This window comes from Lepisma saccharinum, chromosome 15 (genome assembly GCF_977018435.1).
Source record: "Lepisma saccharinum chromosome 15, izLepSacc3.1, whole genome shotgun sequence".
In the NCBI taxonomy this organism is placed as follows: domain Eukaryota; kingdom Metazoa; phylum Arthropoda; class Insecta; order Zygentoma; family Lepismatidae; genus Lepisma; species Lepisma saccharinum.
Window position 1 is genome coordinate 70,070,688 of NC_139243.1, and position 13,623 is coordinate 70,084,310.

The window sequence follows — 13,623 nt, forward strand, 5'->3', positions numbered from 1 at the left end:
AAAATCTTATAAAGACTTGCCTTTAATAATCTAATGACTGTAACTACATGAAAATGTTCCTCATTGTATTTTAATTGTTTTTGAATCAGTTTTTCACACTGATTTCAAATCTGTAATTACTTTGTTTCTAATGTGGATAAATTCAAAGTTATTACGATTTTCTTATATTTTGTATCATTTCATACTAAATCGATAGGCATGGCCTGATTCCTTCTCAGTGACATGCGGTGATGTTGACACTTGGGGTAGCAACCAGTGGCATGCCCAAGGGAGGTTGGTGTGGGTCATAATCCCCCTCCCCCCCTTTGGGGAACGTCAAAGAAAGGAAAGGCTTGCAAAATGAGAAAGACTACTGAAAATAATTGATTGATTGATTGAATTGCTTTATTTTACTTCGCTTTTTGTGCCACTTTTGGCTAATTTGCAATGATGAGGATGGGTGATGATATGATGAAACTGATGAATGAACACTCAACAAACATCCATACCCAGACCAGAATTCGAATCCGGGACCCGTGGCATCATAGTGCGATGTGCTAACCACTCTACCACACGGACCGGCTACTGAAAAGAAGTACACATTAATCCCACCCCCTTTCGAAAATCCAAAACACGTTGATTTGACTACTAAGCCAGAGATCCCAGGTTTGAACCCCGATCTAGGCATGGGTGTTATTTGTGTTTGTCCCTTCATCAATTTTATCGTGTCATCTTCACGATTAGCCAAAAGTGGAGGAAAAGCGAAGTAAAACAAACCGAATCAAACAATAAATCAATGATTTGATTTGATTTATGCTACTTAGCGTCGCCGACACATTTGGTTAATCGCGAAGATGATACAATACAATTAAGGAAAAGACAAACACAAATAACACCCATGCTGAGGTCAGGGTACGAACCCGGAACTCCTGGTGTCGTTGCGTGCAGTGATAACCACTCCGTGTGTTTGGTTGATTTAGTGTTTTAGTCCACTTTATGTACATAATAGCTAATCGGTACTGGACCTACAGTTTAAAGTGGGATCTGAACCACTATGTGCCTCCACCAGGTAACGATCCGGGGCGACTTGCACTCTCCCACGGAGGTCGGCCGACAACAAAGGTGAGTGGAAATCGCTAACCATTCGGATACGTGGGTATCGGTAAAGTAAACTGCATTTTCCTCAGTGGCAATTTTCAGTTGCATTTTTTGAAACACCATCCTCGTATATGATTAACTTTTTTTCAAAAAAATTGCATTGCTTGATTTCCCTAATTTCTCCATCTCACTATCTTGTTACTGAAGAATCCAGGCTCGAGCCCTGGCTTGTGCACGAGTGTTCCTTTGTAACCATTCTTCATCAGTTTAATTTAATCAACGTTCATCGTCATGGCAGAAATTAGGTAAAGTGATGGAAAAGCAATGCTAAAGTAAACAGTAAAGTGGACCCCTGTGCTTTGCACCACGCCATGAAGGCGTATACGGGGTGTGGGGTTAGGGCCCCACACTTTCTTGATGGGGTGATGTGATTAGCACCACTCCCCTGGCTGCCTTTACTCCCCAGAGTCTCCTCCAGGTACCTACTTTGTACCTACTTTATACGATGCTGGTCGGCGCTCTGGAGCCTCTTAAACAGGTTGAGAAAATCCCGGTTTCCCCTGCCGGGATTGAACCTGGGTCTCTCGCATGGTAGTCAGATGCCCTAACGACTGAGCTACTGTGGCAACTAAAGAAAGGGGGTGAAATACAAATAATTTCCTCGCAGTGCATCTGCAGGGCACTGTGAAATCAGGAGTCCATAATTCTCTGTTTATGATTGTCACTCATGACTTCCAATAGCTCATTAGCTACGTATTGCGATTAAATCTATACAGCTAGAAAAAGCGATAGGAGGTGGCAAAAATTCAATATATTAGAGGAGATTAACAGGTAAGAAAACACACTTTTTTCTACTTTCTTCAATGATATTAATTTGGCTTTTTGATTCTGGGATACATTTTTCATTCCAAATTATTCACTGCAGGGTACAACAGACAGGAACAAGAATGCACGCTCATCTCGGGTTTCGAATCCCGGCCTGAATTGTTCTTTGTGAGGTCCCTTCATCAATTTTATTATATTATCACTCATCCTCATTTCCGCGATAACCAAATGTGGCAGAAAAGTGAAGTAAAATAAACCAAACCAACAACAACAATTAGAATGCACGTTTTCTTGCCCAAATTAATAAATCTGTATTTATGACTGTTTAGCTTACCCATTTTTTTATTGGAGGCCAAAATATTTGTATTTTTTTAGAAAGAAACTACTAAAATGAGAGCAAGAGAGAGAGAGAGAGAGAGAGCATGAGCAAATATTTATTTAATCATTATATATTCCATATTGAAAAAAAAAAAAGAAACTAACATTTTTGTCTGCACCTAATACAAGTATGTTCCCATTCATATACAAATGAAACTACATCCCATACATTCATATTGTACAATGTGTAAAAGGTTACATAAATACAGAGAACATAAGTAATGCAGAAAATTTACCCCTGAGTTTTTTTAGGGGATTTACAAAGGAATCAAAGGGAAATCATTCCCTTATCGGTCCTATAGGAGATAAACTGCACAAACTGAAAGCACGGGCTTTCAACCATTGGAGCGGGGGGCAAGGGTACGAGGGAGGTACAGGCAGAAATCTTCCCTTTCCCTTCGGGCGGTTGTCTTTACCTGGAATTGGTGAGGGGGAGAAAGAGCCAGGTGATCACATCGAAGATCAAGAAGCCCTTTGACAAAAAATGTTGCATTTGAACTGTGGCTTGAAGACAATAAATATTGTGATTTGAAAATAATTAGAGATGTGAGATTGATTGATCTATCTCTGCTAGACTAGCTACTCCTCAGTGCACGTCACTGTTCCTACTGTTATGTTTGTGGATATTAAATCGCTCCCAAGCAGAAGCAGCACTACATAACACCTGGCACCAAGTATTACACAGCGTATAATGCTTACTTTGGAGTGCCGATGGGTGACCAGGACATCTGTGGTTCCTGTAAATCAACTTTGTTAGGATGGCTACGAGGATGTTGGAAAAACATGCCTTTTGCAGTTCCCAGAATTTGGAGAGACAATTGCTACTTTTGCATGGTCAATTTGTCATTGTTGAAGTATCGAAAACATCGAAGTAGAATCCATTATCCAGATATCCCATCGTCAATTGCACCTGTCCCATATGGGCCAGTTTTGCCTATTCAGGAACCACCTGCCTCTTACACAGAAGACTCTGCATCACCAATGCGGCATGTACCTGTGTCCGACAGTGACCATGAGAGTAACTATGATGATTCCATCAAGAAACCTCATTTTCCAACTCAGGAGGAACTCAATGACCTGATTCGTGATCTGGAATTACCAAAATTGAAAGCAGAGCTCCTTGCATCCCGTCTGCAAGAGTGGAATTTATTGGATAGCAGCTGCAAGATCTCAAAATATAGGACACGGCACTAGACATTCGCACCATACTACATTAGCAATGGGAATCTTTGTTACTGCAGGGACATCAGTGGCCTGTTTTATGAAATTGGAATAGTGCACAATTCCGCTGAGTGGCATCTTTTCATAGATAGCTGAACTAGCAGTATCAAGGCCGTGGTGCTGCACAATGGCAACAAATATCCCTCTCTTCCTGTTGGCCACTCTGTTATATTAAAGGAGAACTATGTTAAACAGCTGCTAGATCAAGTACGATAGCTACGAGTGGGATATGTGTGGTGATTTCAAGATGCTGGGGTTTTTACTAGGACTCCAAGGAGGATTCACAAAGTATCCATGCTTCCTCTGTTTGTGGGACAGTTGCGCAACTGGGCAACACTATATCCAAAGACAGTGGCCTTTGCGGAACGAACTTCTTCCAGGACAACAGAATGTCCTACATGAACCTCTTGTTGACAGGAAGAAGATCTTACTGCCTCCTCTCCACATTAAATTGAAAATAGCTAAACAGTTTGTGAAAGCGTTGGATGAACAATCAAGTGCTTTGCAACATATGGGGTCCATGTTTCCACGTTTATCTGAAGCAATGGTATTTGGTGGGGTATTCACTGGACCTCAGATCAGACAGATGCTGCAATCCACAGAGTTCGAAAACAAAATGACACCTGTAGAAAAAGTGCCTTGCAAGCATTTTGTGATGTTGTGCATAACTTCCTAGGTTACAACAAGAGCCCACGTTACAGTGAACTGATCCAGAATTTACTGGATACGTTTCATACCTTAGGTTGCAGAATGTCAATAAAGTTGCATTACCCTCACTCGCATGTGGATTTTTTTAGACCAGATTTGGGCGATGTGAGTCAAGAACATGGAGAACGATTCCATCAAGATATGCAGAACATGGAATCGCAGTATCAAGGCAGATGGGACTATATGTGGGACTTGGTGAGGGATAGTCACCACAAAAGAAAAATACTACCACATCTGCATTTCTAACATACTAAGATACTTGAATGCCAATTCAGTGTTGTGGTAACTAATCGTATATTATATTCTGTCAGACAATATCCAAATTATATGGATCGATCATTGTTATTACATTATTGGACAATTTTCTTTGTGATACTATTTATGCTAGTATATATGCAAATTACTCAAACGTATTTGGTTAATTTTACAGATAACTATCCATGCCATATTACGAAAATTGGCATTTTTTAAATCAGTGGGTGTGAATTATATAGGGAACATAAAAAAAAAACTTGGAGAAACAACAAGTTGCTGAAATTTTGTTGCCCAGTTGCTCTTTACAAATAATTAATTTTAACATTGCACTATTCGTGCATTTTTGGTTAATACCCAATAATTATGTATATATGTTCTGGCATGCAAATACAATAGTCCATGACCCCCCCCCCCCCCACTTCCAGGACAAATTACAAAATTATCTTCAGGTTTATGCTTTTAGACGTGTGCTTGTAGCTAAGTCATGTTGCTTCCAGTAGTTGTAACGACAGAGTGGTTTGCTACTTCTTAACCATGTTTACCACAGTAAATTTCTCCTGAATAGATCAATTTTAAATAATGCACATTAAACAATATAAATAAAATGTAATCATCCTAATTAATGAATGCTTATTGGTTCATCATGTTTTCAGGGAGGTAAGATTCTAATTAGGGAACGATAAAAATTTCCCGCACCCGTACAAAATCCACAGAAATGGCTCCCCTGCGAAGAATGTGTAGCTTGCATAATGAATGGTTAGAGAGGGGCATAAACTTGGACATATTTGCTAAATTCTCTGAATTTAAACGCTATTTAATGGACAACATTCTTACTTAATTTTTATTATTATTTTATTATTTTTTATTATTTTATTATGATTTATTATTATTATTATTATTACTATTATTATTATTTTACCTTCTTTATGTCTATATATATACACCCATACATATATGAATGTAATTGTGTAAGGTTTGATTCATTTTTTATCCACGATATATATAACCTCTATATGTATTTTTTTTATATCTGAAATGTGTATAAATATTATTTTTATGTGTATAAATCCTATGTAAGACATTTACTGTTCACTGTAAAAGGGCAGATGCCTGTTGTGTGCAGGATAATAAATAAATAAATAAAATGGTGGAAATTCGTTAATATGTCAAATTCATAAATTAATTTGTTTAATATGGAATAAAGAAGAAATCCTCAACAGAGGAAAGAATCCATAATTGTTCCTGTGTTTAAAAAAGGTGATAAAATGAACTGCAATAATTACCGTGGAATTTCTCTACTCTCAACAACATATAAAATATTATCTAACATTCTTTTAACAAGACTAACCCCATATGCTAATGAAATTATAGGTGATTATCAATGTGGAGTTAAACGTAGATCAACAACAGATCAAATTTTTCACATCAGACAGACACTTGAAAAAAAGTGGGAATATAATCAAAATGTCCTTCAGCTATTCATTGATTTCAAAAAAGCATATAATTCGGTCAAAAGAGATAAATTATATAATATATTAGTCGAGTTTGGAATACCTAAGAAGCTTGTTAGTATGATAAAAGTATGCACCAGTGAAACAGAAAGTAAAATTTGTGTGGGTATTAATGTGTCTGGCAAATTTACAATTCATGATGGGTTAATACAAGGAAATGCATTATCTCCATTGCTCTTTAATTTTGCCTTAGAATATGCTGTTAGGAAGGTAAAATAAACTAAAGAAGGACTAAAATTAAATGGTGTGAGTCAGTTGTTAACATATGCAGATGATGTAGACTCACTGGGGAATGATATAAATACAATTAAGAATAATGCTAAAATATTTTTCAAAACTGCTAAAGAGATAGGTTTGGAAGTTAACAAAGAGAAAACTAAATATATGCTTACAGGCTAAAACCAAGTGTTAGGTAATAATTAAAATCTAATTATTAATAACAACTCGTTTGAACCAGTTTCCAAGTTCAAATACTTAGGAGTAATATTAACAAGTGAAAATTATATTAAAGAGGAAATAAAAAGTAGGCTTAATTCAGGAAATGCATGTTACTTCTCCCTCCATAAACTTTTGTCTTCTCATTTAATATCTAAGAAACTAAAAGTTAAAATATACAAAACAGTAATTTTGCCTGTAGTATTATATCGGTTCGAAACTTGGTCCCTTACATTGAAAGAGGAACAAATTGAGAGTATTTGAAAATAAGATCCCTAGGAAAATCTTTGAACCTAAAAGGGATGAGGAGACAGGTGAGTGGAGAAGGTTACATAATTTAGAAGTACATAATTTGTTTTCATGTCCAGATATTATTAGAATAATTAAATCAAGAAGACTTAGGTGGGCAGGCCATTCGTAGGTGGGCAGGCCATGTGGCACGAATGGGAGAGGAAAGAGGAGTTTACAGGATTCTTGTTGGGAAACCTGATGGTAAGAGACCTGTAGGAAGGCCAAGACGAAGATGGAGGGACAACGTTGAGATGGACCTAAAGGAAATCTGTAGGGATGGAAAGGAGTATATAGATCTTGCTCAAGATAGGGACAGATGGAAGGCCTGTGTTGCTGCAGCCATGAACCTTCGGGTTTAAGAAGGCTAGAGAGTTAGTTAGTTAGGGAACGCTTCTTTTCTTAGTTGCAAGAATTTTCATGTGGAACATGAACGTCTACAAATTGTTTAACTTTTGCCACATGTATCTAAATTGTGTCGTGCCAAGGTTACATATTTTCAGGGTATCAAAGAACTTCAACAATTCTCGATTATTATTGATAACCACAGACTTATTTAATTATGTCCACTTTCACTTCAAAACAAAGAACTTCACTGTGATTATGTGGAAGGTGAACCCATCCATTAATTTTGTCAGTTTTCACACTTTTGCATGAGTAAATGCAAGACCATCAGTTCGATTCAATTTTTGCACTATTCTTGGCACACTTATTAAATAACACTATACATTCATTGGGTATGTATCTTGATATTCACATATACTTGCAAGTCGTGAATTAGGTTATCATAAGTTCCAACAATTGATGCATGCTGCTGTACCATTCCAAACAATGAATCCTCTTATTTGAAAATGCCACAAGGATGAGAAAATTTGCATCATAAAATTGTGAAAAAAGTAATTTGCTGTGTAAGCTGTGTGATCTGACCACCCTCCGCTCTTTGATGCACCTATGCTACCATACACATACTGTATCTGCTACAAAGTATGTAAGTAGTGCCATTTAATAAGTGATATCAATCCATACATACATATCCTGAAACTTCACCAAGCATCCCCCAGCTAGGAATTTTCACTTCATTCACTTGCTAGTGCAGTGACAATGTACACCCTCTTGATATGCAGTAAGGCCAGCCTAAAGTGAACTACTGCAAACGTGTGAATAATATTTGACTGTCCATAATAGATTTGGCAAAGCTGAATAAAATATTACTGAACCAGTAACATATTTACATTTTTCAATGCATGTCCTTAATGACAGTCTATTCTACTATCCTTTCTTCTTGGTAATCTGTAAATCTCTGACAATTTTTTTTCCAGATATCTGAACAAGAACTACATGCAAGGACAGAGCCAAGATGTTTCAAGGTCAGTTACACTTGTACCTTCAGGAAAATTAAGTGAACAAGAGCAACCAAAAGACATTACAGAATGTGTCAATAGAGAAGGTAACTTTGAACCTGAAACTTCACCAAAATGCTCCAAAACCAAGGCAGATATTGAAGGCACCAAGCACTGTAACAGGAAAAAACAACATCTCTCTTCAATGTTCAACAAAGTTTTCTCCAAGGAAGGAAATTTATTTGCTCATTCAAATGTCTTTGCAAAGGAGAAGTTTTTGAATCGCTCAGTTTGCAAGAGAAAATTGATTCTTGAAGATAACCTTTACACACAAAGAAGGGTTCACACCAAAGATAAACCTTTTAATTGCTCAATTTGCAACAAAGATATTACCCGGAAATCAAACCTTAATATTCATATGAGGATTCACACCAAAGAGAAACCTTTTAAGTGTTCAATTTGCAACAAAGATTTTACCCAGAAATCAACCCTTAATAATCATATGACAGTTCACACCAAATATAAACCTTTTAAGTGTTCAATTTGCAACAAAGATTTTTCCCAGAATTCAGACCTTTATATGCATATGAGGTTTCACACCAAATATAAACCTTTTAAGTGTTCAATTTGTAACAAAGATTTTTCCAAGAAAGCAACTCTTGGAGTGCATGTGAGGATTCACACTAAGGAGAAACCTTTTAAGTGTTCAATTTGCAACAAAGATTTTTCACACAAACATCGCCTTAATACACACATGACAGTACACACAAAAGTGAAACGTTTTAATTGTTCTATTTGTAGCAAAGAGTTTTCCTATAATGATTCGCTTAATAAACATATGAGGGCACACACAAATGAAAAACCTTTTAAGTGTACAATTTGCAACAAGGATTTTACCCAAAAACATCACCTTAATACACACAAAACAGTACACACAAAGAGAAACCCTTTAATTGTTTAAAATGTGACAAGTATTTTACCCATAAATGTATATACTTACTAAACATGTGAAGAAGGTGCAAAGCAAATAGAACTTAAAAACAATTTGCACACAGGGAATGGTGTTTCTGAGTAGAAATCTCTGGAAATTCTTGTCAATCTGTGCATATATCATTTTGGATGGGATCCCGAGCTCTGTATTATACAAATCATTACTTCATGTCTACAACTATGGTGGAACCATTTTATTAATTGAGATCTCAACCATCAATTCCAATGGTACTGTGCAAACCTGTTTTTGATAGCCCTACTAAAAATTCTGTTTACTGTTTTCAGTAGATCAATGGGTGTTTTGAAACATCTACTGTTTCAGTAGATGAACTGTAATGCTACTGTCTTCTGTTTTCAGTAGCCCAACTGTGTGTACTGTTTTCAGTAGCTGAACTGTACTGCTAATGTGTTCTACTGTTTTTAGTAGTCCAACTGTGTCTACTGTTTTCAGGAGGTGAACTGTACTACTAATAGTAAGGTTTGAAGCTTCCCTGGTGACGAGTGATGAATAGATTCTCTTGGGCTATCTCGCTTCAACCCTGAAGATGAGAGTGAAGTTAGTTCTCGAAAGCTTGCAATATTTTCCATAACTCACCTGGTCGATAGCCCGATAGAATCTATTATAATAATAATAATAGTAACCCATAGCTCTACAGCCCGATGAGGGCCTTGGCTTACCTACCGACTGCTGGTCTCCCTCCCACACTGTTCCTCCGTCGCCTGTTGTAGCGTGGAGATCTTAGACCAGTATTGGAGTGTCAGGGGATCAGCCCGACGAGCCCCCTGCTGTTGCAGGTCTTCTCGATCGGTAGAGAATCTATTCATGTACCACTAATGTTTCCTACTGTTTTTGGTAGTCCAACTGTTTCTTCTATCTTTAGTGGCTGAACTAGACTATTTATGTTTTCAGTAACATAATTGTACAACCAACATCTTTTATTGTGTTCAGCATATTGATGTATGAAAACAGTACTATTATCAGTAATGATTTTTTTTTATCAATACAACTGAAAATGCAATGGAAGAATCATATAAACAACTAAAATAAATATATGGTATAGCATGTGGAACTTGCTACTTAGGAATGCACCCATACAACAAAAAATCAAGTATAGTGAACTTGCTTTTAAGTGTGTAGCTTCATTGTGTTTAACTTACTTGTAGAAAATTGAAAAACATACTGTTTTATACATAAATTGACCTATTGTTTTTCATATATTCACACGAAAACAGCAGAAAATTAGTTTAAAGAATACGTGATCCTCAATGCTTGAAAAACCAAAAGAAGCAAGCACTGTTGACTATGTTGATCAAAAGATGGCTCTCTTCTGCAATTGCACTACACAGATATACACTGACTGAGCAAAACTCACGGGATACCCACCTAATATCTGGTCGGGCCCCCTCTGGCCCTGCAGAGTGCAGCTATAAGGCGTGGAAGTGAGTCTGCAAGGCCCTGGTACATGTCCGGAGGCAGTTGACACCACTCAGTCAATTGCATTCTGTTCGTGGGTGGAGGATCCAGTGCACGGAGCCTGAGTTCAACGGCATTGCAGATATGCCCGATGGAGTTCATATCAGGGCTCCGGGGTGGCCACGTCCACGGACGACATTGGCGATGTGGCGGTGCATTGTCATGTTGAAAGACCGCCATATCGTCAGGGTGTTGAAAGGCCAGAAACGGGTGGAGATGGTCTCCGAGCAGCTGACAATACTGTGGACCAGTCACCGTGTCTTCCAGAACAACCAGAGGGCCCAGTTCATACAAGGAAAATGTACCCCAGACCATGACTGATACCCCACCACCCTGGACCACGCCCTCTTGGCATGCAGGATCCATCACTTCATGCAGTCTGCGCCACATAAGGTGCCTCCCATCGGCATGGTGCAGTTGATACCGTGACTCGTCAGACCATATGACGTTACGCCACTGTTGCAGTGTCCATCTGCGGTGATTGGTGGCAAATTCACGCCGGAGTGTCCGATGATGCGGGGTTAGCAGTGACACCCGTGTAGGGCGACTGCTCCCATACCCGAGGGCACGCATGTTCCGACGGATTGTCCACTGGGAGACGTTTCTAGCATGGCTAGTGTTGAATTGGGCCATGATTTGTTGCACTGTTGCCCTCCTGTGTCTGTTGACCTTTCGTCCCAGATGTCGCTGGTCTCGGTCATTGAGGGCAGCTGGATGGCTGGTATGGTGTCGGTTGTGGACTGTGATGCCTTCATCTACCCATTCTTGCTACACCCTGGACACGGTTGAATGTGGGAAGCAGAATTCCTGCACCACCTTCAAAATCGAATGTCCCATGCATCGGGCACCCACCACCATGCCCCGTTTAAATGCCGCCAACTTACGACGACGTTGCATTGAACATGAATCTCTCACACAGTCACTTCCCACAAGGTCTCGCACACAACTGCAGCTGTCGCGTAGCCCTGCAGGGGGCGTGGAACACACGTGGTGTCCACCCGCGAATCACTGACCTCCGAACCCATGAGTTTTGCTAAGTGAGTGTAATAATAACGATGGAAATTCCTTGCTGAAAAAAATCAACTGATATGATAATGTATTCAAACTACTAGCTGCTTTAAGGCTGAGCTATTTCTTAAGAAAGAGTTGTAGTAACTTATTTATTAAGATATATCTGACTCAGTAGTATTCATTAGAAAAACAGTAGAAATTCAGTTCATGTACTGTTTTTTCCAATGCACTTCAAAATCTCAAAATTACTGAATATATGGTGTCAAGAATGAATTTGCCTATTCTTGGAATCAATAAATGATTTTATAATATATTGTAGCAAGTATTATGCATAATTATTCACATTGTTTCTTCAGTACAGTAGTCCTACTACAGAGTACATTAGCTGTACAGTAATCTGCAATGGGATTTCAGTAGATTTCACAGTACACAGTAGGAGATATTTGAAAACAGTAGAAATTTCCAGCAGGGAGTTGTAAGAAAATAACCATTCATAACAGGATGTGGGCTTTTTAAATAGCTAGCCATTGTTTAAGTACTTTTTTTTAGCCAAAGTACAAAGCAAAGAAAGAAGCTTCATCGCCAGTAGCAGTGACTCAGGGGGGCTACTCACGTTCTAGGTATATTCCGAAAAAAACTGACTCCAAAACATATGATTCTGAATTGTGTTTATTGAACAACGTAACGTTTTAGAAATACAACTCCATTTATCTATATTGTCTGTTTTAAGTGCTTTTGCCCCTATTGTTTCTTTCTAACACAAGGAATATCGTAAGGGAAAGTTTTATCTGTACACTCACCAGCAATAAAAATTGGACACAGAGACCTGAAATACTCGCTTCCCTGCGAGGCATTGGGTGTGGTGCCTAACTCTATGGCGGTAAGCGGATTTTAATAGGGAAGTTTCAACGGCAACTTCTACCAGCCCCGTAGATTTATGCAACACACACATCGCCTTGTAGGCAAGCGAGGATTTCAGGATCTAGGTGTCCCAATTTTATTGCCTGTAACTGTACTTTGCACCATGCCATTCAGGAATACAGAAGGTGTGGAGGGAGGATAGAGTTTCATACATTATCGATCTTGGCCATACTGGAGCTGACGTGATCAGCACTACCCTCTTCCAATCTTTACCCCCTCATTTACCCATTAATGGGAGGCTGGGTAAGCCACAGAACTTCTTCTGCAGGGATATTTTCTGAATATTCCCACCTGATATGTCCAAACTTGTGATTGGAACTTGGGTCACTCAACAGTGAACCACGAAATTTAGCTTTCAGTTGAATTGAATTAGATCTTTTCGAAACATTGGAACCACAAAGACCCTTTGTATTAATGTTAATATATTTTGGGAGCGGGGTAATAAGTAAGGTTGAAACAGAGGAAACTCTTGCCTGTGTCCTTAATGTTTTTGCCTTGAATTTTTTGAAAGTTCTCATTGAAGACCGGCATTTATACTTGAATTTTATCACGGTCTTAGTAGCCACCCTGTAACTGGTGTTAAACTTCCCTATTTTGATGTATTTTTATTAATTCATAATAATTATTGTTATCTTTTGTATTATTCAGGTTTTCTCAACAGACTGATCTCCCTCACCATGAATATTTCCTTGATACCAATGTCCATGGCAGAGTGGTTAGCACAGCACACTATGATGCTAGGGTTCGAGGCTAGGTTGTTAAAGCTCCAGACATTTTAAGTAAATTCAATTCCGGTCCAGGAGAAAAAATCAGGAAGCGTAAGTGACTTCTGGACGGTAAAGAATCTTTTTATCTGTGAAGTATTTCAATTCGGTCTAGGAACCTTTTTCCCGAATCTATTTATATTCGGTTCAGGAACCTTTTTTTTAGATCAATTAGGGTATGGCTCAGGAATCTTCTTATCCGAATCAGTTTAAATAGGGTCCAAATTCTCTATTGAAATGAAACAATACGCAACTTGGATCGAATCTTAAATTGTACAAGAAAAAAGTTTCTTCAACAACCCTTCATCAATTTAATCATATCATGACTCATCCTCATCTTGGCAATTAGCAAAACGTGGCAGAAATGTGAAGTAAAATAAATCAACCAATCAATGCTTGAATAATTATATTGAAAACATTTTTAC

The 13,623-nt window shown here is 38.3% G+C and overlaps 1 protein-coding gene across 1 annotated transcript in view; it reads left to right on the plus strand.

Moving 5' to 3' along the window:
• The window catches only part of LOC145999318 (uncharacterized), a 43,859-nt gene extending 33,867 nt beyond the window's left edge, over window positions 1-9,992 (plus strand). The window contains exons 4-5 of the mRNA XM_083136260.1: window positions 8,018-8,708; window positions 9,978-9,992. Coding sequence (XP_082992386.1) covers window positions 8,018-8,708; window positions 9,978-9,992 — 706 coding nt within the window. The remainder of the gene's footprint in view (window positions 1-8,017; window positions 8,709-9,977) is intronic.
• The last annotated feature ends 3,631 nt before the right edge of the window (window positions 9,993-13,623 follow it).